Genomic DNA, 27,310 nt, shown 5'->3' with positions numbered 1-27,310 from the left:
CCAGTGCCTTCTGACCTGAGTGTTATTTAAAGCCCTTCTCCAAACTTCCCTTGACAGTCATGTTTTGAAGTGGCTGTATGTACAGTGACTGGATTGAGTTGGCTCTTGGAGCTGACTGGCTATGTTGGAGAAGCATTGCCTATCTCCTGCTTGGCAGCTACTCACCCTGTCCAGCCTGTGTTTCTGATGGGTTTCATCACTGGAGGACCTTACCCAGGAGCCTAGATGTGTGCTGAGGTAAGCAGAGCAGGCTACGGTACATCAGGGCCATTGAAGGCTGTCTTGACAGGATGCAGGATTTTGTTCCTTTCCAAGTGGTATCGAGCTCTCTGCTCTAAAAGGAGAGATCACAGAATGGCTAAGGTTGAAAGGGAATGTAGGCGATCTGGTCCAACTCTCCTGCTCAAGCAAAGCCACTTAGAGTCAGTTGCTCAGATGGTTTATGAGCAACTCCGACAATGGAGACTAGAGATAAGTCACTTTGATCTTCTTTTCTTCTCTTTGGATCTCTGCTCTGGGCGTATGTGTTCTCTTCCTTTTGTCTGTAAGCTCCCTTTCTGTTCCATAATGAGACCCTTGGGATCCTGGAGTGAGTTTGTGCCCCTTGTCTGAGGACTTGGCACCAGGGCTGTGCTTTGCCTAACATGTTAATATTGCAGGTTGCAGGCATTAGCACTTCCTATACATGAATATCAGGCTGTGACTGATTAATGTATGTGTCAGTAGTGAAAGGTGGCAAGTAGAGAGGCCAGGGTGAGCTAATTCAATCGCAAATACAAGGGTAATTGACTGGAGCTAGTAATGTAACTAGTTGTGGTCATGACCCTGGGTATGCATTTACCAGTCCTTGGCTTTGTTCTGGACTATTTTCTGCTTAGAGAGTGGCTATACGTGTGTGCTCACCACTAACAGCTTCTCAAATTAGAGTATTTCTATAGTTAATCTCTCTGGAGCTGTCTGAACTTCTCTTTAAACCTCTGTGTGTGTGGATGGAGGATTCTCTTTTATTTCACTCTGTGCAGTGCTGTCTGTGTTGCTACATCCTCTCCAACGGTGCTTCCTGCTGTCAGGGATACAACACTCAATCTGTGTTTGTTTCCTGCCGGTGAAAACAGTCTCCTGTTCTGAAGGGCAGGAGTGTGCAGAGTGAATAGCTGTCCTCCTTCCAGCTCTGATGCAGTGACTGTGCTGTGAGAGCTGCTAGGCAGCAGGGTGGCTCCTACACAGAGGACACTGCCTTGTTTAATGATCCAGAAGAGCAAGATAGGAGCAAGGTAAGTGGAATTCAACAGGCGCAATACCCTGGGCTTATGTCCCATGGTTTGGGTAGAGCAATCCCTGAGCAGGGCAAGGTGGGAAAAGGCCAAACCCAGCCAGCAAGGTAGTGCCTGCTTTTAGCAGCTTGTGTCTATAGCATGAGCAGCTGAAGCCAAGTTCCACCAATGTAGCCCAGAGCATCAGGGACTGAGATGGAGTGCCCAGTGACATGGGACTGGATTGCAACTAACATCACTGTAAGAGGAAATAAAGGAGTCTGGGTCCATGGTGAGGTGGGTGGAGAGCTCTGTGTTTGCCTGCACAGACTGTGCTGCACAGACTTCCTCCTGCGTTGGGGTGCCATTTGGGTTTTCTAGTATGAGTTTGAATTACTGGTAGCATAATGCATCTGTCCGGGCCCAGGGGCAGGTTGCAGGCACAGCCCCAGCTGGCTGGGGATTCTTCTGTCCATTCTTCTGTAGGGTCAGAGAGCAGCACCCTCAGGAAAGGCAGTAATTTATTTTCCCTCTCCCTGAAAATGGTTTTGGCCTTTTCTGCCGCTCCATGTTGTTATTAACAGGTGCCAAACTAATTTGGCAATTCAGATCACGGTGCTGGACTTCATTGAGGCAGTAACAATCTATTCCTTATGAGAACCTGGAGCATATTTCTGAGAAGCACAGCTGTCCTGAGGGAATGTTGCTTGCAGACAGGAAAATCTTCATGCTGAGAGGCACTTTCCATTCTCACACCAAAAAAAAAAACCAACCCAAAAAAGAAAAAAAATCACATAGCAGAAGTAGTTTGCTGGAATGAGCCATCTTGGTTTGGGCAAGGGTAGGACTTGTTGCGTGAGGCAAAGATGTGAATTTAAGCCAAGATGAGCTGTCCTGGGATAATGTGAGCATAGACAAAGTTTTGATTCCAGTTTACAAGGTGGTAGTAACTGTCATCACCTTAATTAATGGCGTTGAGAGTGGTTTTGGCTTCATTCTTTGGTTGTGTGGCCCAGCCTGTTGGAGGTAGATGGCACATCTGTTGTCAGGAGGGCACTGTGGGGTCACAGGATGGCTTTTAGTTCAGAAGCTGAGCTTAGGGTCAGGACAGTTCTGCTCACAGTGTTGCAGAAATACGCACAGGATGATGCTTCACAGCAGCGTGCGCTGGTCCAATGCCAAAGCGAAAAGGCACCCAAGGGCTCTGCCTGCTGTGCTGTTCTGTCACCTGTCGTCTGTGCCTCCTTGAGACGAGCCCTGATCCCTAGGGGCCAGGACAGGGATTTTGCTCACTCATACTTCAGGCTTGACTGTGCTCGTGTTATCTGAAATGACAGCAGGCAAGTTGATTTGACAGGTTTGTACTCCGTGAAGTCACAGTCAAGCGGTGTTTCATGCCTGTCTGGTCCATCTCCCTGATGCTGTGTGGAAGGAGGGAGGAGGTTTGCTGGAGGTTGCTGCTGGGCTGCAGAGAGCCTCCCACCTCTGAACACAACTCGCTCGGACAGAGCTTGTGCCCAGCTTGTGAGGTATTTGCTCCAGCAGAACTATTGCTTCTGGTGTCCCTTGTTTTGGCAGCCTGCCTGCTGTTCCCAGGATGGGGCATACGTCCCCCTATAAGTCCCCTATTATTGGGTACTATTATTGAAGCTATTTTAAGAGAGAAACTGAATCACTATGAAGTTTATTGCTGCCTACGTGGAGCAGGGAGGCTCAGACCTCAGAGCTGTGAGATTTTTTTGCTATTAAATGCTTAGAAAGGATTGCTGGTTGGTGCTGCTGCTGCCCTCACGCTATCAGGCAGAAGCTGAGTGTTGTGGCCAAGGCTCGGTATGGATATGATGCTGAGTCCTTGAAAGCTTGGGCAGACCTCTGGGTCCTGAAAAAGGGCAGCAGTGCACTGCTCCATGAGGAGCCACTTGCAAATACTCCTCCCTGGCAGCCTTAGCCTGCAGGGAGGCCACAGGGAATGGGAGTGCTTCAAAGCCAGGTACCCTGCACTTTTTGTGCAGAGACTCACTGAACGCACCTCATTGCTGAACACACCTCATTTATTGATCTTCCAATTGATACCCAGATTGCTGATTGCTGCTCTCTTCTGCAGCTCCCCCCAGATATGCTGGTCCAAAATATGGTGGGCTGTCATGCCCTGGAGACGTCGTCCAGTTCCCCCTCAGATTTGGACAGCAAGAGGAAGCTTTCTGGTTGGCCTTGGCTGCACAGTGAGAACTCAGTTTGCTGTGCTACCTCCAATCTGCTATGCTGATGCCTTTCTCCATCAGAAAAGCAAGAGCAAAGCTTTGCCTGTGCAACATTTTCTTTGTTGTGTGCTCACAGGGTGGTACCAGCAGATCCCTGCTGCAGGCTGACACCAGGCTAGAAGGACACCATCACACCACCGAGAGAGAGATGGGGTGCCCAGCTGAAACCTTGCTGTGTCCAGCTTGGGTAAGATCTGGGGAGAAATTGTGTCTCAGCAAGAACTTCCATGGTGTCGATACAACTCTTGCTGCATAGAGCAGCCATTCCTCACAGACTGTCATGGCTAAGCATGTGCTGCACAGATGTGCTGCACTTCTCTGTGCACACAGACCTGTTCCTTGGTTGTCCTCTCAATGGTTTATTGCACACATGCATCATGCTGGGAGCACTGAGGTGTGCAGGAGAACACATGCAGTGTATCCGAGGGGGAGGCAGTTCTTTTTGCTGGAAATCTCTCAAGAAATTGGAATTGTTTGTCCTGACTGCTGTGAACAGCTCAGAGTACAATGTCTCCCTGCTTCTCATCACTTACAGTCTAATTAGAGCCCAATTCCACTGCCATTCAAACTGAGCTGTCATCTCAGGCAAATGAATGTTTTACCTCTAAGCTTCTTATCAGCAGAGTCTGTAATTCACCTGGAAGATATTCATGTGTGCCAATTCACTGCCTGAGGAATGGAATGACGTTTGTCTCATTGCTGGGCTGCTGATTATGAGAGCTGGGATAGGGGCAGTGGCAGCAGGGAAGGCAAATACATTTGCCCACTTGTCTGGCTAGAAGCCTGAGTGGTTTACAGGCAGATGAAAGGTTACACAGGGAGACTGAATGGGACACTGAAAGCTTGGTAACACAGGGAGACACAGGGAGACTGAAAGCTTGAATGGGCAAAGAGACAATCTGATGCATTTATTTGTTGAGTGATTAGGTAGATATAAATGGACACGAGCGAGACCTCAGTTAGGCAGCTGATGAAAATTGTTTTGTTGTCTGGCAAATGGCCCCGGGAGCAAAAATGATTTGTGCTCCAAAAGGAGACATGGACTCCAAAATGTTGGAGCTGGTGCAGGAGGCACTCCTTGGCACCTGAGCTGTAAAATCACTCAGCATCTTGATGGATCTCTCCAGTCTGCTCTCTCCTCCCTGTGTTCCTGTTGCTGGTCCAGCTGTTCCTTTGTCACAGATTTGCCATCTTCCCCACTGCGTGTTGGGACTGGGACTCCCTCTTTGCTGGACATCCCCAGGAGAGCAAGGAGTACTTTTGGCAGCTGCAGTCACAGGGTGTTGGGAAGTGTAAGGCAGATGCGACAGCAGTTTCTCCTTTATTTTAAGTAAATCATCAGGTTCTGTACTTTGCAGTGGTGTGGGCAATACTGCTCAGGTTATCAGTGTGGTCAGCCCACATTTTGGGAGGTTTTGGGGTCAAATCCTGCATAGGGAGTCAGGCCATAAGTGAAGAAAACAGGGAGGGAATGTAAACATGCATACAAATGCATGAAAAGGGCCACAGAGCCACTCGGTGCCTTTCTGTTCAGGTTATCTGCCCACCAGATGTTATTTCTAGACCTAAGCATGCTCCAGAGAGCCTGGTGGTCTGACAGCAGATCCTGCTCCCCTGCAAGCCTACAGTGGCATGAACTCCTACAAGGACCATCACTGAGGCTGATTGAGCTTTCCTCTGAGAAAGCTTTGGACGTGAACTTGAGCACTTCCACGGGCAGGGTGGAGGATTTGCTGCCAATTATAATGACTGTCACCTTGCCAGAGAGAAGAAATGCACCCATTCTAAGTCAGAACACGTGCAACTTCTGTTTTCCAGCTAGATCTGAGATTCCAACCTGCAAATGAGGCTTCTCTGTTTTTGCTAGCATAAAGAGGCGGTGTATGTCTGGACTGAATGCCAAATACCTGCTTCTTTCCAGCCTGCCAAGTGAGCGGGGCGAAGAAGGGTCTCCGTCACAAGCAGTATTCACTCATTCTCACTGATTCTCCCTTTCTAGTGATGATCTGTGGCACAGTCATTTTAATGGGGTTTTAACCCATGTCTTGTGCATTATTCTGATTTTGTATTGTTCTGGCCTTTTAATCAAGCACTCAGGCATGGGACAGTGCCAATCAAAGGGGGTTATAGAAAATAGCTTTCATCAAGGTCACTTGATATTTTTCAGTACAGGATATTTTATTTCAGAAGACATCTGTAAAAGCTCTGTTCTACCATTGTGTGGCAGTAATTAATGAATCTTATTTTAGTTTTTCCATCATTCTGCTGATGACTGTCTAAAAGAGCACAGCTGGACTGTAGAATCATCAAATCATTCAGATTGGAAAAGACCTTTAAGATCATCTCATCCAACCATCCACATACCACCAATACTGCCCACTAAACCACATCCGTGAGTACCACATCCACACGGTTCTTGAACACCTCTGGGGAGGATGACTGCATTGCCTCCCTGGGCAGCTTGTGCCAATGCTTGAGCATTCTTTTGGAGTGGAAATTTTTCTTAATATCCAACCTAAACATCCTCTGGAACAATTTAAAACCATTCCCTCTCATCTTATTGCTGTTACCCTGGAGTAGAGGATATCCTCCACCTTGCCACAACCTCCTTTCTGAGACTTATAGAGGCAATAAGGTCTCTCTGAGCTTTGTCTTTCCAGCTGCTCTTCCTGAATGGACTGTGTGCCTGTGCTGTGTGTGGCTTGTCTCCAGTAGTAGTGCTGAGGTAGTGTTGGCATGTGGGCATTGCTGGAAGGAGGTCCCATTGGACCTGACTAGGGACAGCTCTGTGCAGAGAATGGAACGAGCTGCGTTGGGTTGGCTTGTGGACAAGCTGGTGCCTATTGGCATTGGGTTGTGGTGAAAACAGAGGTTCCCATCCCAAGGAGTATTGGTGCTGCTTGGAAAGGAAATGTTTTGTGCTGAGAAAGTCAAGGGGATACTGCTGTTTAAGCCTGGTCTCAGGCTGGTCTCCTGGCCTGTCTGCCTGGGGACAGCAGGCTTTGATCCAGCACTTAGAGGAGTGAAGAAGGCTCCTCCTGTCAAAGGGAAGAGGCAAACCTGCAAAGAAGTATTTAATGCACCTGAGTTCCTGATAACTCTCCAGTCAATGTAGCAGCTAACCTGAGGAGAGTCTGGAGTCCCTGATGGGATGGCTCTGAAAGTGTGAGGGCTGCAGAAGAGTGGAGCTGCCTTTGGCATGCGGCTTTTCCCTAGAGAGAAAGGAACTGAGGCAAAATCAAGGACTGGTGCTGTAGGGAGCGGCAGGAGGTGCGACTTTTGTATAAGTACATCAGCATCAGCCCTCAGATTGGGCTCTGAAGCTGTCAGAGTGACCATGGATCTTTGGGGCAGTAGATGTTTTGTGTCAGGAAGTGGAGCAGCACTTCTGAACGCCCAAAACATCCCCCCCAAAAAGGGATTTTGAGCATGCAGTCTTGAAGTCTAGAGCTTCCTTGCCTCTGAGCATTGCCAGCTGTGATGTGTGAGGGTGGTCAGGCACTGGAACAGGTTGCCCAGGAGGCTGTGGATGCCTCATCGCTGGAAGCATTCAAGGCCAGGCTGGATGTGGCTCTGGGCAGCCTGGGCTGCTGGTGGGTGACCCTGCACACAGCAGGGTGTTAGAACTGGATGAGCGTTGTGGTCTTTTTCAACACAGGCCATTCTATGATTCTATGATTCTATGATGGAAACTGCTCCTTCTCCACGCCAGACTCTGTGCCCAGTGGCAGCAGCTCTTGCTGGTGCCAGTGCTTACGGGAGAGAGTCAGATTGTTTTAACTGTGCATTTAGCTCTACTCCAGCTTGAAAATTATCACCTTTAAAGTAAGCTTAAACTAGGATCAGGGCTGTTCTAGATTTAGCTACTGGCTTGGGCAGTTGCCAGCTGGGAGCCATTAGCAGGAGCAGGAAGGATGGTGTGGGCAGGAAGCTGCACAGGACACCACACCAGGATTTTGTTGTCTATCACAAAGCCAGGTCGAACACTTCATTAGAAGCAAACTGTGCCATGTTCTAATATTAGCAAATGTGCAAACAGCTTGCTCTGTCCGTTGCTGCTGTGCAGGCTGTGCCTTTGGCTCAGGCATCCAGTGCTTGTATACATTTAAACATCCCTTGAAATACGTGTCTTTATCTGTGAGGGTCCAATACAGGGAGAATCCTGCCCAGCAAGTTGGATAGTACACAAAGGACTCTGCTTGGATCCTTTTATTGATGCAGTAGTCCAAGCTGTTATTTCAGGTGGCTACAGTCCAGAAGGAATGGATGTCAGGGCTGTAGGGCTAGGAAGGTTGTTGTGGCTCAGTCTTTCTGGGAGAGCTGTGTCTAGAGGCCCCAGCATGAGCAATGAACTTAATTATTGCTGACAGGTCCCAAATTAACCTGCGGCTGCTGAGATGAAGAGAAGCACCTGTAGGTTGAGGAGTTTTATCTTCTGTGCTGATACCAGGCAACAGAAAAAGAAATGGAGGATGTGTGTTGAGCTCTCACATGCTCATTTGATGGTATAGGAGATGACGTTAAAATCGGTGACTGAAGGTTTCACTGAACTATAGGGCAGAGCACCGGGCAGGCAGTGACCACAGTGCACTGGCGTACAGGGGCTATGGCTGATTATGAGGAAGAAGAAAAGAGACTTGTGCTGAGCAAGATGCACCTTGGGCAAAAATTTACAGCTCTAGATCTTGAAAGAATTTATCATTTGCTTCCACAGCTATAGATCCCCACTTCAGTGTCTCTGGTACCTTCAGATTAATCTGAGGAGCTGCCTGCTGCAGAGCATCCTGCTGCAGGCACCCATGTGTGCTTATGGCACCTTATGGGCAGTAGAAAGGGCACGTGAGAAGAGATGTCAATACCACTCACTACATGGGACCAGAAAGCTGTGACTTCAACACAGTAATGTGTGTGGCAGGCGTATGGGCCCTGAAACTAAAATTGCCTCTTCTACCCAACTGCACCTAAGAGAAGAAATTATATGTCCATCCAGAAGCATCAAGCTGAATAATAGTCCTGCTATCCCCAGCACAGCTTCTTTATCTATTGCTTTTCATTCATTCAAATGAAATTATTACTCTCTGAAAGTTGAACACTCTTGGTCAGTGGGGAAGGATGAACTTGGTGTAAGAGCAGATGGAACCATTTATTTCTGCTTGGGTTGGTACTCATTTCTCTGAAGGCATCTGGAAGTATTTTGACACCTGCCCTGATGCACACACCATGTTGTAGTAATATCAAGCCATGCTCCAGGCTCTCTAATCACAGTGTTTATGTAACTGGCACGCTGGGAGGATGCAGAAGCAGACATGGGAGCTCCCAGGAACGCAGGCAGGCCGTACAGAAGACAGGCTCCATGTCCAAGGGTGCAGTCTGCCTGCTCGTGTCTTTATTGACCCCAGCTTTAATCACCAGAACTTGCATCTCCTCCTTGTCTATTCCCTCTGTGCTTATTAAAGGCACTGCCGAGGTTCTTGTACAAACCACTCAGCTAAACGGTGGTGGGCATCTCTGCCAATATACTCAAATTAGTGCTGGTCTCTGTCTGACATTAGGAGAGAGAGGTATAATTAAGATAATTACAAGCAATTCAGTAGCGGACAGGGAGAGCAAACTGTCTTTCACATGAGAAAAACACACCATGTTAGAGACTCTGCCCAAACCATCACAGCACAGTGAAAAATTGGAGATCTCCAGCTGGCCCACAGGTGTCTGATCCCCAGCACAGCCCAAAGGTGACCCCAGGGATTGGGTACACTCCCAGCACACCCCGTGGGGTGGTGACACGGTGGCTCCTTGCCAGATACGGGGTTGTGTTCATCTGTCTGTGTGCCTGGGTAAGTGAACAACACTTTTCCTAAGCCCCTGAGTGGGTGCTGGTCCTCACTGCAACACAGGGAAGCAGCTGGGAATTGTGGTTGTTGTATTTGACTTGAATGACCCTGGTGTGCCTTGTGGCTCTCAGGGTGGGACAGGTAAATGCTCCAGGACTCACACCCACCTCTTTCCCCTACTACTGGCATCCTCAAAGCAGTCTGTACCGATCCTGCCTGGCTAGACAGCAAACCTCAGCTCCTCCAGAGAGCTCTAAAGCAGGAGACAGAAACACCTGGTGTGCTGCACAGTTCTGCATTTTCTCTTTTGTGTGTTTCCCACCTGTTCCTCTGTTCAGGTCTGCTGCGACATCCTCTCTAGGTCAGGAGGGAAGAAACAATCTGTGTCTTAAATCACACTTAGACCTCTGTGTCAAGCAGACATTGCCTGGGACAGAGAAGGGGTTTCACATCAACATTTTTGCTGCTGCATCTGTACTGGAAGGACCTTCTTCAAGGCTGCTATGTGTCATCTGCAGGCACCTCTGGTGTTTGGAGCAGTTCCTCTGCCTTGGGGGTTCCACTATCAGCCATGAGTTGCCAGGCTGGAGTAACAGAGCAGGCACATTGAAATACACCCAACCATACATCCTTATTACTTGAATTGAAGGCATAGACATGGATTCTCATCATCACAGCCCTGCAAGAAGGGAAAGGCTGGAGTTGCTGGTGTCACTAGCTGGAGGATCTCTGAGACAGAAGGAAGCAGCATGCTCTCTCCTGAGGAGTGAATTGCTCTCTGTCAGTTGTTTGATGAGAGCCAGGACCCTTGTCACGAAACCACACTGGTGTATGGCCCATGCCATCCCTGCCATGCACTTCTGCAGGTTGTCGTGTCCTCCCCAGCACAGTGCAGCAGGAAGCCCTGCAGCTCAAAAGTCACTGGTGATGTTGTTTTGTGTCTGGTTAGTTCCGTGGAAGTGGTTGTGTGCTTGGGCACATAGATGTGGAAAATGATTTTGACTGAATGCATGAGTCGAGGACATCCCCACGTATAAACAGGCAGATACTGAGACTCAGAAAGAAGGGGGCTGCAGGAAAAGTGTGATGTGTAGTATTGAATTCTTGTCAGAGTAGAGAATGCAGGAGCCTAAAAACAATCCAATTGGTGTGGGAAGACTGATCAAACCAGCTGACTTTCTGCTTCTCCCCTCTTTATCCTCTTGAAGCTTGAGTCTCTGTTTAGGGCTATGGGCTTCAATTTACTGGGGGACAGATTAGGCACTAAGAAAAATGTGATGGAAAGCTGGAGGGGCTCTGTGTGCGAAGATGTTGAGAACAGTCACCAATGGCCCCAGCATGGGCACTGGAACCTCTCCACAGCTTTGTTTCCTGTGGTTCTGGTTGCAGCTCAGATGCACTGAGTCACATTCCAATATTAATTGGTCCAAATGAGAAACTAGGTGGGCTCTGTTCTGAACAGCTTGTTTGTTTTCCATTCTATGGGGATCAATTATCAATTTGACAGGGTGTTCTTACAGAGGGGCAAGGTGCTGGGTTTTGCTCTGGGGTACCATGCACAGGGGCTTCCGTTCATTGGAGGCTTCCCCAGCTCTTTCTTGTGGCTTTGGGCAGGTGTGTGGTTTGAACTGTGTCAGGATTCCCAAAACAGAGGTGCTTCTTAAAGTTCTGTTCAATTCAGCTGTTCTGCCTGTTCTTATCAATTTTAGAAAGGAAAATAAGTGAAAACCAGTGAAAGCAAACAGCCAAACATAAAGCAACTCCTGGATTGTACAAAGTGTTCTCCACCATTAGGAACAGTCTCTTAAATTTCAGAGCTCGTTACTTTCCTGATTTATTCTCCTTCCTAATCAGTTTCTGTCCCTTTTTGTCTTTGGTGACTATTACTGAGTTTTTCCATTTCCTTTGTCTGGATGTGCTGCTGATCGTGTTATTGCAGTTCAAGAAACAATATGAATTGAGCTGGGTGTGCAAGGTGGGCAGCAGGAGACCATTAGCACCCACCATTGATCTCTGTCTAAATGTGAATATGGTCACCTTTCTGTATGTCTTTTTCAAGAGGGAGCTGAACTAGGACTGACCAAAACCAGTTCTTAGGGAGGTGAATCCTGTCTTAGAATATTGGCTTTGTTCTGTGATTCAAGAGGAGCTGAGAGCAGCAGTGAGTGGGAAGAGCTCTCAGCCCCGCTTAGGCAGCTCCCAGCCAGGATATGAATAGGGGGGAAGCCCCTGGGGGCAACAAGTAGCCTGAAATGCCACTGCTGAGGAAGCTGACAGTTGCAGTGGATATTGTTTGAGAGCAGACTGAGGAAGATGGCTGGGTCCTTTGCTTGGCAGTGCAGCCAGGAGGAGCAACACAAGTATTACAGGTGGTCCTTGCCTGTGGAGCCCTGGCTGGGGGTGGAAGGGGCTGTGCTCAGGAGCTTTGGCAGAACTGTGAGGCTGTTTCTCAGTAAATTAAGATTACTGGTCTTCTGGCACCACTAGTTTGGGAACAGAGGCAGGAGAGAGATGTGAGAGTTACTATGGGGACACTTTTCTCAGGCACAAAGCAGCAGGTTGCAAGGGGCTCCCAGCCACTCCTGCTGTCTGTGGTCTTGCAGCCCTTGCTTGACATGGCAGAAGTGAAAACCCTGGGAATGCTGTGCTGCAAAGCAGTGCTCACACTGCCCAAGTTCTTATGCTCACAGGTAGCTATGCAGTAAGAGAGCCAGGTAAGATATGCAGCAAAAGAAACAACCCATTCCTCCTTCTGGGTCTTTGTCTGATTTGTTTGTAATTGCTGAGTTCATAAGTGCCTGATGGCTAGCAGTCAAGTCTGCTAATTACAGGGCTTGCCTGACTGCAATTTCTCAGTACACAGGGCTTGAATTCATCCATTCTGCAGAAAAAAAGGTGAACGGCAAGCTATGACAGCAATCCTGATGGTAGTATGTTCACCAGATTCCCCTCTCTGTCTGCTGAGACAGATCCCTCATTTGACCATACCTTTCCCTGCACAGAGTAAAAGCAGCTGTTTTTTTTCCAGGAGTGTATGAAGAAGGAAAGGCATAGCAAGAATAGGGGAATGGCAGACATTCTGGGGTTACAGCTGTCTGTCCAGCACTGAGGCTTTGCAGAAGGAGCAATAGGTGATACCTACAGAATACCTGTGGGTTTTCAGCTCTGATGAAAATCTCAGTGTTTGGGCAAATTTGCTTGTGCAACTTCTGCTAGCAGGACAGCAGATCTATGCTTCTAATGCACCCAAGGGATGTGGAACAGTTCTCTCTGACACATCCAGAGCTTCCTGAGAGCTGTGTGAACAGAGGATGTGGGAAACTGGGTCTTCTGTCCCCCCAAACCAAACACCAAGGGATGGCCTGTTTGCTGGCTTGTGTGGGAAGTAGGTCTTAACTACCCCTCTTTAATAAGAGATTTCAAGGCTCTGTGTGCTGTGCTGGCCACCAGGCTCTGTCACTTCAGCCTACAGCCACTTACTCTGCTTACTCACCTCCCTGCTCCTGCTGGCCAGGCTATTTCTGATACAACCCAGGATGCTGTTGGCCTTCTTGGCTACCTGGGCACACTGCTGGCTACTTTTCAGCCATCTGCCTACCAACAGCCCCAGGTCCATTTCTGCTAGGTAACTTTCCAGCTACTCTTCCCAGTCCATATATATACAAGTGGCTTTACTCTTCCATCAGCTCCTTCAGCACTCTTGGGTGGATCCCAACTGGTCCCATAGATCTGTGTGTCCAGTGGTGTGGTATGCTGTTAAATACTGTTTCCTTTGGATTGTAAGGAATTCATTCTGTTCCTTGCCTTTGTCTTCCAGTTCAGTGGGTTGAGTACCCCAAGAAAAATCAGTCTTACCGATAGTAACTGAGGTAAAGAAGGCATTCAGTACCTCAGCCTTTTCCTCACTTGACTTCTTCCTTGTCAGTTCATGTTTCAGCACAGGGGCAGCCTGGTCTGGTGCCTTCAGAATTTCATCACTGAAAAAAATCCTTCTAGGACTCCTTTGCCCTTTAGAACTTGCTCACAAAGGTTTCTGCCATCCAGGTCTCTAAACAGGCCAAAATCTGTCCTCCCCAAAGTCTAAAGTAGGACAGTTCTACCAACTGTCCTCCTTGCCACCCCCAAGGATGGAGAACACCATCATCTCATTATCACTGTGCCTCCAACCATCACATCACCCACAACATCTCCCTCTTAACAAACAACAGGCACTTTCCCTAGTCAGTTCTCTGACTACCTGTGTCAGGAAATCATGTTAGATGGGAAGGTGCTGCCTTTGCCTTCCTGAGATCTTGGGACTGAGCAGGAGCTTACCAGCAGTGCTGGAGGTACCCAGCCTAGGTACACTGAGCTTTTGAAACCCCTGCCTGTGGCTCTTTCTCACAGCTGCATCTGGCAGCAGAGTTTTTTATGTGATGGATAACACAGCTAGTGGCATCTGCTAATGCATTTCTGGATCTGGGTTTTCTCCTAGGAACAAAGACTCTTTCCCATGTCACTCTGTAGCTGAGCTGCATGGGGAGTGAAGGATTTCTGCTAGCTTTTGTTTAGGGGAGGCAGGAAAGTATCTATCTTCTGCAAAACAAACCATGTAAATTTGGTGGGGAAACTTAATATTGTTAAAATCTTTGCGCTTCTTTTGGTGGAAAAACAAAACAAAAACATAAACAACACAGTTGCTTTAGATTTAGATTCCTGCTGGTTTGAGCATGCCAGGAGCTTTCCAACAGGACTAATGAACAATGATAGATGTGCCACAGCTTGATTAGTTCTTGTCTGGTGGCTTCTGCACAGACAATTATTTTTGCTCAGGAAAAGGCTGCTGGTGAGAAAGCCCTAGCAGTAATGTTGCTAAAGATCTTTGCTATCAATCTGATTCAAGCAGAAGAAAATCGACCCTGAATTCCTTATTGATGAAGGTGAGGCAAAGAAAGTGCTTCCTGTTGGGACGGGGCAGCTGGAAGCTGTGCAGTTAGCTGCAGAACTGAGCAGAGGGACTTCAGCAATACTAATGAAGGATGGGATGCAGAGGGTCCACCTTGGAGCTGTATTCTGAAAAACTCGTATCTGTTCATGACCCGAGCTAGAAACAGCAGTCCTTGGTCATCAGCCAAAGGAGAGCGTGCGCTCCGCATGAGTTACACCGGTTATCTGTGGTGCAGGCACCATAGGTGACATCATGTAAAAAGCCTATCTGGAGCCTCAAAGAAAAATTATCTTCAGACAAAAAGACCTTTATAGTTGGTCAGACCAGAAGGACAGAGTTGCTGAAAATGAATAAAAGAATAAAGTCCTGTGTTGTTGGCAAGGGCACAGCGGGAGTCAAGAACCAGGCTTCATGATTCCTTCTCCCTGAGCCAAGGGTTTCCTCTGCCTGGTTTGTTCTTGAGCTGTCTGGTTCTGTTTATGCACCCAGGGATGCATCACTGCCAGAGGTGGGAACTATAAACTTTGGAGTATCTACTGTTCTATTGTTTTATGAGAGCTGTCTGGGTATTTCTGGGCTGCAGAGAGCTCTCTGCCATTTGTTTCAGCTGCCTAGCACAGGCACCAGGGGGTTCTTTCCATGGCAGAAACCAAACCATAAAGCAGTTTGTTTATGGCACTCACCATTAGCTGAATTTACTACTGCTGCCAAGAGTAAACCTGGAGAGTCGTGTATTGGTTTCAAACAGGCTGGAAATTGTTGTCCAGCTTGTTAAGTCCAACTCTTGTGAATGAAGAGAAGTTGCCCTGGTGGTAGAGAAGTGGGAAGGATTGGAGAATAGTATGTTCTTTAAAGAGGACAAAATAAGGCAATTGGGTGTAGGAGTCCAGACTCTGTATCTAAGAAGCTTCCTTAAGAATTAGGATGAGGGGTCCTCACAGAAGTGCTTCACTGATGGAAGTGCTCAGGATCTGCTGGGCAAGCTGCTGCCCTGGAAGCCCTTCTTAGCAAGCCAGCAACTGCAGCTCTGCAGAGAGTCTCCCCTTGAATTCTTGCTGCCCAGCTCTGGTTGGAGTGTAGAGTCTTTGGGACAGGAACCACAACCTCTGCACTGGGTTCCTGCATGCTGTGCACGTGTGGTGAGGGGCCATACCTGGGGTTTTCAAGATGACCTGCAGTGGAACTGGTAGCAGTGCTGGACAAGTAGCAGGGCTTTGCCAGTGGGACTGAGAATGCATCAAGCTGGTTTGGAGGTCCACTTATGTTTTGCTCAGTAAAGGATCCAGTCTTAGAACTGGAAGGAAAGTATATGTTGCTCCTGTGTTCAGCCCTATAGGACTGCAATCACTTGTTGAAAAGGCAAGAGAGCCTCTGAGTTAATGGGGAGAGTTGGCTGGACTGCACTGAACACAGCAAGGAGGTAATGGTAAATTATTCCCAGTCTTGGGTGCAAGTCTCTGGTGTGGGGTCTGTTGTGTTTGCAGGTTTTCTCAGACCTGTTTTTCAGATCAAACTCAGTCAGCTGGAGAGGCTTTCTCCATCTCCAGTAATTTAGTAACGGCAGGAAGGCATCTACTAACATCTAATCAGCCTCAGAAAAGGAGATGAGAGTTTTCTTCCCTGAAGCTACAGGATTGCATGTTTGGCACTCAGCATGCCCTGAAGACAACCATCTGCTGCACTGTGGAGAGAGAGCATCCCTTTTGCAAAGACTCAGCTATGCAGGCGGGACAAACCATAACTGAACTACCCAGCTCACTCTGAGCACTGGCTGCTTGACTGCCCATGGGGCAGCCAGAGAGCAATGGATGGGCAAAGCTGCTTTTATATGTTGTAGATTCTGAGCTGTGGCTGATGGAGCATCTTCTGAGAAAAATAACATCTGTGTTGCAGAGTGATTGATCTGACATGAAGAGACGTGCAGGCAGGGTAAGGGAAAGCCTGTACATCTCTGGGCAGTGACTCTTTGCATGTGTGGTTTCCTAGGCAGGAGTTTGATGGCTTGAGGTGAAGGAGAGCATGTGACCATAGGACCATATGTTAATGCAGCAAGATGATGATGGTGACCTCTTGGCAAACCCTGGACCAACCCCATCCAGAAACTCTTCCTCTGAACCTCCTCCTGCCTGGGCCTGGTCTGAGGATGAACGGAGAGGCTCAGTGATCATGTCAGTAAGCACGGCTGTGGTGTGGGAGTGGGGATGCGAGGCAGGGTTTGGCTCTGTAGAAATTACTGGATAGTAATTTTTGTAGTACACTGATTTATACCAGTTAAGAAAAAGGCCACACGGAGGTGTAGGTAGTCCATTCCAATCCCAGATCACCATCAGAAGCCCCTCTATTGCCTGGATTAGGGAAGTACATTTATTTACTCTGGGTCAGAAAAACATCTCCCTAGTATTTACAGCAGCAACATCGCACACATACAGACAACTCACAGCCCACACCACAGGAAAGGACTTGGCCACCAGGAGAGCAGCGCAGCCAGTACAGAAGCCACCACTGTAACCATCCACAGGCAATGCTGGTTGCTCTCTGTCCCGCCTTTGTTCACCTGGCCCTGCTCATGCTGCCTGTCTCCCTTGCTACTCCATAAGAAACACTTTGTCCAGATCAGACAACAGGAAGCAAGAAGGGACCATCTGACAGCAAACAAATGTGTCCAACGTAGTGGGGCTGTTAAGCAGAGGACTTAGAAGGATGAGAGTCAACAGAAGAGCTGGAGCATTAGTCCTTGAACTGCAGGTGGGCTGTGGATCAGGAGCAAGTGTGGGTCCATTCCTTCCCTTATACACAAGATGTGGGGAGGTGGCTTAGGAGGACAATTGGTACCCAGAAAGAAGAGGAACAGCAAGGCTAGAAGCGGGATATAGCAAGGTTTCTGTCTTGCCTTTCCTATCATCCTGTCTCATTCAATGGGAGAGAGTGACCTGAGGCAGATGGCACAGCTGGGCTGGTAGATGGTGTGGAGCTACTAAGAAAGGTGAAGATGCTTGGAAGAACCAGAGGGGACTGCCAGGGAGTCTGGATTCAGCTCACACCTGTTATTTTCTTCATGCACCTGGGACACTTCAGTGGAGCCTGCCTCAAAGCCAGGCACAATGTGAGCAGCATGTAACACATGCACCTTGTTGCGGTGCTTTTTCCTCAGGAGACAGCTGAAGACTTTTTTGAAGCCCTTACGGAAATGCTTGGATACCAGGGCATAGACGATGGGGTTGAGGCAGGAGTTGGCATAGGCCATGCAGTGGGAAAGCAGACGGAAGGCGTAGGTGGCCTGGTTGAAAGGGAAATCTCCATAGAGGTATCGAAGGATGACTACGTGGTAGGGTAGCCAGCACAGGCAAAAAAGGATGGTTACGATGATGATCATTTTAGTTACCTTCCGCTTGGCCTTCTTGGACTCTGACATGTCCTCCAAGGGTTCCACTGCTGTCCACAGGTACTTGATGGTCCTGGTGTAGGAGAGGCTGATGACCAGAACTGGGATGACATAGCCAAAGGCAAACGTGCTGGTGTCCATGACCTTGCGTCTCCACTCCTCCCAGCCAGGCATGCAGATGTAGCTGGACTCCCACTCAATCAGGTCATAGTAGCTCAGGTAGGGCCCAGCAAAGACCACAGAGAGACCCCAGATCACAGCCATGGCAGCCACTGCGTTGTAGGGGGTTCGCAGCTCCCGGGAGCGCAGCGGATAGCGGATGGCCAGGTACCTGCAGGAGAGAGCAAAGCAACTGGAGCTAAGATTTCAGTCAAGCCTGGCCACACAAACACCAGGAACAAGAGGGCTTCCTTCATTCTCCTGAAGAACCCTGGGTGGCCCTACATGGTATCTCATGGCCCCTTAGAAATATGGTCCTGCGTAAAACAGCTGTTCTCTTTGTAGTAAGGATGTGTCTCCTCTCATAGGTGTGGGCTGGCTGACTCATCTGCATATGATGGGGTGGGTTATATGCTTGATCTAGAAAGAAATAGGGCTGTGGAGACCATACAGATATTCACTGCTTGGTGGAATTTGTCTAGCAGTTCCAAGATTAGAGGAAGCTTCACTTGGTGATGGATGCAGTGCTGGCTCCTGCCCAGTCAGGGCCCATTTTCAGCCCTCTCTGGCTTTCACAGATTCGACTGGCAAGGGAAAGATTGGCTCCCTTTAGCTAAGGTTGTCTGCCTCGACCTGAGTACCAAAAGGGCCAGGCAGTCTTTGGGAACCTGTCTCTTCCATCAGCAGTGGCCAGTGTGACGGCCAGCTTTGCTTATCCACCTCCAGGCAACACTGCAGGACAAAGCTGGCAGAACTGCCTTTGGGGTGGTCTATGCTGTTGCACGCATTAGGTAGGAGAGGGAACAAGCAGCAAATGGGAATCTCTTTTCCCATGTCTGCTTTGCACTCCTGCAAAGTAGATGTTAGAAAGAAGGTGGCTTGGTGCTGATGGGTAAGGGACAGAGAAGTGTTGTCAGCACAAACAGGAGCACAACCACTTCAGTCTCCACCTGCCAGCACCCAGGGAAGGACATCCATGTGATGCACTGTCAGGCCAGCAGAGCAGGTTGAATAAAACAGGCAGTTGGTCAAAAGGGTCACACATGTGGCAAAACTCTTGTTGCTTGCTGGTCCTTTCATCCTGAAAGCTCCAAGCAGCTGTGTAGGAGTCATGCAACGTTATGCTGAAATGCAGATGCTGCACAACAGCACAAAAGTGCCACCACAAAGGGAAAGGACACATGCACAAATGCCCTGCCAACACGTCTTTTGGGCGGGTGTTTTTGAGATTGTGCCCCAGTTCTGAGCAGGCGGGAGCAGCAGACTGCAGACAGGTGATGTAGGTACAGGAAAGCAGGAGGCTGAAATGCTGCCGTAAGAGTTGTCCATCTGTCATGGTTGTCAGTGCTGGCCTTGAGCTGCTGGCTGGTGTTGGTCAGGAGGATCACAGGCCTTGGCTGAGGGGTGCCCGGCACAGAGAATGTGTAGACAAGGTGGAGCATGAGAAATCTCAGATTTTTTGTGACAACAGCTAGAGTACATAAGCACTAGAAACCAGAGGAGTGTGATGTTTTTGTTGGGAATCCTGCACCATCACCCCATCTGGGATGCTAGCCTCTTGGAGTGGAACAACTGCCAGATACCAGGGCCCTGCAAGCATCACCAGAGAGCAGGATGAAGTGAAAGGAGACTGGAGGAATAGACTGACCACGCTACTCACTGGGACTTCATCCATCCCAGAGGTTCCCTATTATTGGGACCTGGGAGCACAGGTGCTGAAGTGTCCTTCTGCCTGCAGCCTTGTGATCCTCTTTATTGCAGAGGGCTGTTTGACCCTGTCCTGTCTTACTACCCTTGGAAGCAAGCACAAAGAGCAAGATGGGCCAGAGCACATACTGTGTATGGCAGGTGAGGCTGAGTCTTACTCCAGCATGGAGCTCCTCCTCATCCCACACCACCAGCGCGGACTCAGTCAGTAGTGGGGCAGCTGACAGCAGTCACCCTGAGGGAGAACTAGGCAATGTCCTTGGGAACAATTTAGATGCCATCAATAAGGCCAGAGCAGCCTAGGCAGTTTTCCAGGAAGAAACATGCCTCGTGGCATGGCTGCCCTCCTGCATAGGTGCTGTGGGACGCTTTTCCCAGAAGGGCTGGGAAAGGTGAGGCAGCAGGAACTGTTAGGTGACAGGTTTTGTGCTGGGCTGGCAGCTGCAGGAGAATGAGCGATCCCTCTTGTGCATTTATGTGGCATCCCCCACCGTGCCCTCGGTTCACCTTGCTGTCCCCACATGAAACTTTTCTGCAGTAGTGGCTTGGAGATAGACATTACCTCACAGTGTCACCTCTGATCTGGAGCTAGGTGATGAGCAGTGGGTGTTTCTGGCAGAGGGTGGAGCTGAGTTTCTCAAGCACCCTAACCTGTCTGGGAAGCACAGACAGGAGCAGCACTGGCTCTGCACTCAGCAGAGCTGGAAGTGCTGCTTGGGGTTGTTAGAGGACGGGAAACCCAGTCCCCAGACTGCCTTTGGAACAGACCATTGCCACTGTGGTTTGAGCGATTCGCCTAAAGGTGATAGGCCATGACCTTCCCATGCTCTCACTCTACCCAGTTTCTCCTGACTGTCCTCCTTCCCCAGCCCCAGCGCATCGTCAGGCCGTTACCTGTCCACAGAGACGGCAGCCAGTGTGAAGCTGCTGGCGTACATGGTGAGGTAGATGAAAAAGTGGACAGCCTTGCAGATGAAGGAGCCGAAGACCCAGCCCTCAAGGGAGTAGATGGTGGCCTGGAAAGGCACGCAGAAGACAATGAAGAAGAAGTCAGCCAGGCTGAGGTTGAGGATGAAGAGGTTGGTAGTGTTGTGGCCCATTTGCCTATTGCGCAGCAGCACTGCCAGCACCAGGCTGTTGCCAACTGTGCCCAGGAGGAAGATGAGGGAGAAGACCACAGGGACAATGACACTAGCAGGGCTGAACTGGTAACTGTCAGAGGAATTCCAGTACCCAGCCAAGCTGGTGAAGTCCTCGTGCTCCATCGTTCTGTGCCGTGGTGAGGTGCTGGAGCCTGTGGCAACACAGGGAGAGAGGTGAGAGACTGGAGAAGTGCTTCTTGGCCTGTAAGGTTGGCTGATGGATCTGTTGGCTGGCAGGACACAGACAGCTCCGCTCTCAGCTCTGAGACACACATGCATTTCAGCAGGTTCTTCTGGTCACTGCTGGCCTGTAGGATAGGTGTGGGTAAGGTGGGAGAAAAGGGTTCTGTGCTCCCCCATTCTGGCCCTGGAAGGAATCCATACCCCAGGCTCAGATGTCACCTTGGACCGATGATGCTGGAAGTGAGACCTGGGGGAGTGGATAGCATCTGTCCCCATGGGTGGCACAGCCTCCACTAGTGTGGGAGAAGGGAGACAGAATTTTCACCTTCCAGCTGGTCCAGCTGATGGAAGGAGGGGTGTGAGGTTTGTTCCCAGCAGTGGGGTTTCAACCTCAAACCAACCAGCTGGACAATCTGAGGTGTTTGCTCCACCAATACCGACATACAGTTTTATAGCTTCTGTTTCAGTCCTTTCAGTACCTGCTCCTAGAACAAGCATCACACACTAGATACAGGCTGGAAATGCTTTTGGCAGTGACAGCTACTACCCAGTTCCATGTTGTGCTCAAGTGATGAGTTTTTGGGGGAGGGCAACTCTGATGGGACACTCTACGCTTTGCTTTCAGTGATCCAGAAACATATTCCTTCTCTCTGCCTCACAGGGCAGCTCTCCCCTAGAGCTGAGCTTTCTGCATCAGTCCCCTGCCACCAAAACATGCATTTGGATTGCAAGCTGAAAATGAGGTTGCATGGCGAAACTCTAGTTTTCCATCACAGGCACAGCATGTTTTTTTCATTCTGGAGCTGGAAGAATATATTTTATATCAATCTATCTATGTTCAAAGGCATAGTTTCCCTTGAATAAACTGGAAGACTGGAGTCCTTTTCCCTCTGCAGTGTTTGTACGGGTGTACTGTTGTTACTACTGTGTGGTCCAAGGCTGGCTTACCACAAGTATGGAGATCATGGAATCTCTGCAATTAATCAAGCTCTAGCTTGTGCATTCTGATTCAGGTTTGGGAATTGGCCTGGGAGCACAGGCAGTGCGAGTGACTGAAGCAGAATTGCTGCAAGAGGCATGTGACTGTGGGTGTGCAGGTGCTCCAGGTATCGGTGCAGATTTGGGGATGTCAGTTGCTTGGAGTCACTGCAAACCCTGTTCAACACAACCACTGCTGCAATAAAGAAAGTGTTAAAGGCACGTAAAGGCTACAAAGCAGGATGCAGTCCTTGGCCTCCTGTGGACTTCCCAGCAGCTGCTAGGAGTCAAATGCTCCTCCTAGAGTGACAGCCTCTCCTACATCAGAGAAGGAAGCTATCACTACTCTCTGGAGCCCAGGTCACTGCCCTTCATTTGTAGTCATGCAGATTTCTCCCTTGGACACTTACCAGTCCTGAAGCAGAGGGGTCCTCAAGGCTGAATGTGAATTTGCTTTGCGTTGGGTGCAGCACAGAAACTTGATCTCTGGCTGAGCCTCTTCTCCTTCACAGAAACCTTGAGGTTCGTAGATGTGGAATGGCCTATTTATGCTGCCTGTATGGCAGAGGGATTAACTGAATCCTCCAGAAAAGTGGGCTGACCAGCACTGAGGTGCAAGCTATTTATCTTTGGTAGATGGTAGATGTGATCTCAGCTCTGCATTGGTGTGTGAACACCACCAATTAAAATGGCAGTGTCAGTTCTCAGCATAGCCAAAAGTCCACCCTACAGCCACACCAGAACTGAACACCCCACACTGTATGAATGCATGGGAAGCAGGGGAGCTCACCCAGACCCACCAGGGAGTCTGGTCCCAGTATCTGTCTGAGGGATCAGGGCTGTTGTTACCTAACACCCTCGGGACCAGAGAGCTTCCCTGTGTGCAGCAGAATGTGCTCAGGCTGTTATGGGTGTTGTATTCCTACTGCTACTGGACTGCACTGGCTTAGGCTCAGTGCTATACCCTTGCATACCCTGAGGTCCTTCCATAGTCTGAGAAAGCCAGAAACCAGCTTCGTATTAACATCTACACAGACTGTGCCTGTGCTGCCTGGTAGGGTGACTGCTGTCCCCTCCCCACCATCCTGCTCATCACCAGATGCTCTTCCTCTTGCAAGGCAGATAAGTCACAGTCAGCCCTCTTCAAAGGCTGATCTAAAGAGAACAAAAAGACGGGGAATACCTCCATGCCTCTCTGCAAATCAAAGAAGGTAACCTTGCAAACATCCCCTCACTGCTGTGATCTGCTGTGGGATCACTTCAGAGTGCTGGCACGTCACAGAGCCTGGTTACAGTCTGCATCTGACTTCCCTTGATGTGCATGTGAGAAGTTCATGCTTCACTTGGCAAAAATTGGTTCTGACAGTCAGGGAGCTACTTCTGTTACAATTTATCACTCAGCTACAAGCACAATTCTTGATCCTGTTGGAAAAGGAATTCAGGGAGCTTGGAATGCTCTTAGCAGGGACGGTGGGTGACCAGGAGCATGGTGACTGGCAGGAGGTGCCTGGCTGTGCCTGGCTGTGTGTCTTTCCCACAGCTTCAGGGTTCTACCTGGTCACCCACAATTCATGACCTGTCTGTATAAAGCCCAGCGGTGCTTTGTTTCCCTTTTCACAGGGGAGCTGGGAACGTAAAGTGGTGGCTTAGTAGCTATCAGAGCACCCATTGATGGAGCAGAGAAATGAATATATACGTCTTCTCCGCTAGTTCTGAAGCCCCCCTCTGTGTGCAGTCCTGCCTGCAGAGGCAGGACAGCAATAGCAACAGCACAGAGTGACAGCAGCACTACCCCTTCCAAGGTATGTATGTGTAAGCAGTACACAGTCTCAAGGAGTGACTCAGAGCACCTCTGGTGCAGTGGGATACTCCCAGTCCCAGTTCATCATCTTCCCAGGCAGCCAGCAGGAACCCGAGGGTCTGCTCTAATGTCCCTTGGAAGCATTTTGCAACCGTTCGACACCCTACCATTTTGTGAATGGGTTTATGGCAATGCTCTTGAGTTTCATTTGGTTCCGAACAGCCTTTGCTATCAGAGAATGTGAGAAGGACAGATACCGTGAACAGAAGGAATAAGGAGACTATGGGCAATGGGGTTCCTCTTCCACACCTGCTGCTCAGGACTGGCAGGGGCAAAGGTGCTGTGACAGGGAGAGGTAAAGTTGCCAGGGATGGATGAGACCTGAATCGGTGGCAAAGCTGGAACGGCAAACCAGGAGACACAGGACGGGCAGGGCTCAGGGCTGCGGGCAGCAGCAGGACCGGCACTGACCGTCGGTGGGGCGGCAGCGCGTTCCGGCGGGGACTCGGGACGGCACGGCCAGATCCTGCAGCGAGGGAACGGCAAGGAGAGCGGGAGGAGACGGGGGAGGTGATGGGATGGGGGCTGCGGACCCTCCCTTCGTGTTCTGGACAGACGGGAGCAAACGGAGGAGAGGAGGAGCAGGCGGTTCGAGCTCTCTTTTTTCAATGGGCTGCTCATTCTGCTGCTGTCACTGCTGTTCCCAGCAAAGAGTGCCTCCGTTTCCCCATCTGTGCAGGTACCTCGTTTGTTCTGCCGGGGGACAAACTCGGTGCTCAACCTGGGAACCGCAGCCGCTCCAAAGCATCCGGCAGGCACCGAGCCGGGGCGGGCAGCCGGGTTCTCCCCGGGGCTCCTGCAGCGAGCACGGTCGGGTCTGGGGCTGCGGGTCTGCACCGGGAGCCGCTCCCTCCCCTCGCCGCCCACCCCGCTCCCGGTCGCTTGGCCCGGACGGGCTGCTCGCACGGGCGGCACCCGGGAATTCGGGAGCCCCGTTCCCGCCGGCAGGATCCTACCTGCCACGCTCCGCTGCCGCCTCCGCTCCGCTCCGCTGCCCGGCTGCCCGCCCCGCCCCGGCCCCGCCGCACACCTTTATGGACGCACGCACCCCGGCACACGCTCACACGCTCCACCGTGCAGCGCCGGCAGTTGTGGGCACCTCGCACCGAGCACACAGCGCCCGCCCCGCGGCGCACACGACGTGGAGATGTGGCACTTGGGGACACGGCTTAATGGCACCGTGGGGATGGGCTGGTGGTTGGGTTTGGTGATCTTGGGGGTGTTTTCCAACCGTAACGATTCTATAACTCGATGTGATTCAACTAAATCTAACAGCGAGCTCATGCCTCTTGGCACTGACAGTGGGCACAGCTGCATGCACCTCAATCACACACAGCACGAAGCCCTGTAGGTGTGCAACAGCCAACACTACACCACCCATGAATTGTTTCTGGTGTCCTCCAGCCACAGACATGCAATAAACACAGAGCCCACCTCAGGGCCCCCAGCCCAGGTGGGCACCCAGGGCACCCAGGGACCCTGAGCAGCAGTTGGAGCCCCCAGCAGCTCCCCTCAGCCCTGAGCCTGGCCCAGCAGGCAGTGTCTGCCTGGCTTTCAGGGAGGCACAAGCTCTTCAGGGCCCTTGGAGAAAAGCAGCAGCAGGATGACATCAGAGCTGCCCAGCTGCCCCCCAGCCCCTCTTTTTGGGTGGGGGCACTTCGGGTATCTTGGATGTGTTTCTGTTCCCCACTGTGTGGCTGCCCTGTGCCTCTCCCCAGCTCCTTCTGTGGGTCCGGTGTCAGGGCAACCCTCGCTATCAGTACAAACTGGGGGGGGGTGAAAGGATTGAAGACAGCCCTCCTGAAAGGAACCTGGGGTACTGGTGGGTGGCCAGCTGGCCATGGCAAACAGCAGTGTGTCCACAGAGACAAGAAAGCCAACCATATCCTGAGCTGCATCCAAAGTAACATGGCCAGCGGGGTGAAGGGGTTATCCTGCCCCTCTGTTCCGCATTGGAGGAGAGTCCATCACCTGGAGGAGTGCATCCAGATGTGAAGTCCTCAGTACAAGAAAGACATGGACCTGTTGCAGCGTGTCCAGAGCAGGGCCATAGAAATGATCCAAGGGATGGAACACACCCATATGAGGACAGGCTGAGAGTTGGGGCTGTTCAACTTGGAGAAAACTCTGGGGAGACATGAGAATGTCCTTTCCGTATCTAAAAGGGAGCTTTAATAAAGAAGGAGACAGACTCTTCAGGAGGGTGTGCTGTGACAGGACAAGGGAAATGGTTTCAAACCAAAAGAGGGGAGATTTAGACTGGATAGAAGGAAGAATTTTTTTTACATGTTGCCCAGAGATGGGGTGGGTGCCGCATCCCTGGAAACACTCAAAATCAGACTGGATGGGGCTCTGAGAAATCTGATTGAATTGTAAGTGTCCCTGTCCAGTGCAAGGAAGTTGAATTAGATCACCTTCTAACTCAAGCAATTCTATTACTCTTGCCCTGGTCTGCCCCTGCCCTGGGTGTACCTCAGGACACAGTGAGCAGAGCTGTGCAATGCTTCCCCCAAACCACTGCACTATGGAGTGCTGTGTGCAGCTGCAGGGCAGGGAAGGATGGGGCCCCCAGGCCCCTGCTCCACAGGGTGGGAAGGAAGGGCCCAGGCCCACATGCCCCCTGCAGCCCTCCTCCAGACCCATTGTGCTGTACATGCTCACCTCACTGCTCCTCACCCCTTCCTCCTCCCACAGCTGCCGCGCCATGAAGCAACACAGTGCAGAGATAAATTAGAGGACTTGAAGCTGGAAAATGCCTGCTGGGAGGGGCCAGGACTCTATCGTCACACAGACACCCGTGGGCTTCTGCAGAGAAATGATGCCATAACTATCAAGGAAGGCTAAGCAGGCACCCGTGCAGCACAAAGTGACAGCAGCCCCATATCCCTGGCTCTGGGATGTGGTACAGGTCGGTGCCCATCCTGCCGAGCTCTGTCGGCTGCAGATGGGGTCAGAAGTGAGGTGCTGGGGCCTCAGGAGCGTGGCTGCTGGTGCTGGAGAGCTCATGCTGGAGAGCTCAGGCCCTGCCGTGGCTGCAGGCTCTCATGGCAGCAGGTCCATGAAGTACCTGGTCCAGGTGTGTGCAAGGAGGGAAGGTGCCATGGAGTCCTGTGCAGGAGCCCCATTTTGGAGTCATCTCCTGTGCTGCTCTGCAGGACCTCCTCCGCTCAGTGTGCCAGCCTGCTGTAAAGGGGCTGTACCTTTGTTGTTAGGGCTCTGGAGCATGCTGGAGGGCTCTGAGGAGTACTGTGGGACTCTGTAATGGTCACAGAGATATACTGGGGGGACACTGCACCTCTGGGAGGTACCTCTGGGGCTCACTGGGGTTCTGGGGGATGTGTAAGGCTCCACACTCCTCTGTTCTGCCTCAATGACTTCTTTTCCTCTTTCTCTCTCTGATTCTCAGCCCTGCTTTCTCTTCTCTTTCCTTAATTTCACTGTCCCTAATACTTCTCTGTCTGTCTATCAGTGTACTACACCCCATCCCTGCTCTCTTGGTGTCCTGTTCCCTGTGTTTCTCTGCTCATCTCTATCCTCCTTGCCTTTCTTAGTGTATTTCTTTCTCTCTCTGCTCCTAATGCTTCTTTCTGTCTTAGCTATTTAACTTCCCTCTTTTTCTCTGCCTG

The 27,310-nt window shown here is 50.4% G+C and overlaps 1 protein-coding gene and 1 long non-coding RNA gene across 2 annotated transcripts; one reads left to right on the top strand and one right to left on the bottom strand.

Moving 5' to 3' along the window:
- Nucleotides 1-247: 247 nt before the first annotated feature.
- LOC128079411 (uncharacterized) lies at nucleotides 248-27,310 on the top strand. The gene is made up of 4 exons (XR_008206092.1): nucleotides 248-1,274; nucleotides 3,358-3,475; nucleotides 3,591-3,701; nucleotides 21,507-27,310. It is a non-coding gene; the product is annotated as an uncharacterized LOC128079411 (long non-coding RNA).
- On the bottom strand, nucleotides 16,623-20,962 carry LOC128079408 (galanin receptor 2b-like). The gene is made up of 2 exons (XM_052680618.1): nucleotides 20,415-20,962; nucleotides 16,623-17,985 (listed from the first exon to the last, which is right to left on the bottom strand). Exons 1-2 carry the CDS (start codon nucleotides 20,939-20,941, stop codon nucleotides 17,247-17,249), a joined length of 1,266 nt encoding a protein of 421 aa, XP_052536578.1. The 5' UTR covers nucleotides 20,942-20,962; the 3' UTR covers nucleotides 16,623-17,246.

The sequence above is a fragment of the Tympanuchus pallidicinctus genome, unplaced genomic scaffold, assembly GCF_026119805.1.
Source record: "Tympanuchus pallidicinctus isolate F22 unplaced genomic scaffold, pur_lepc_1.0 scaffold18, whole genome shotgun sequence".
NCBI classification, from domain to species: Eukaryota; Metazoa; Chordata; class Aves; order Galliformes; family Phasianidae; genus Tympanuchus; species Tympanuchus pallidicinctus.
Note: the sequence above shows the minus strand (reverse complement) of the source record. Positions and strands in the feature narration are given on the sequence as shown.

Coding starts and splice junctions, on each gene's coding strand:
- LOC128079408 (XM_052680618.1), bottom strand. CDS start 20,941: ATGCATGTGTGTCTCAGAGCTGAGAGCGGAGCTGTCTGTGTCCTGCCA. Junction 17,986..20,414: donor GCTGCCGTCTCTGTGGACAG/GTAACGGCCTGA, acceptor TCTCTCCTGCAG/GTACCTGGCCATCCGCTATC.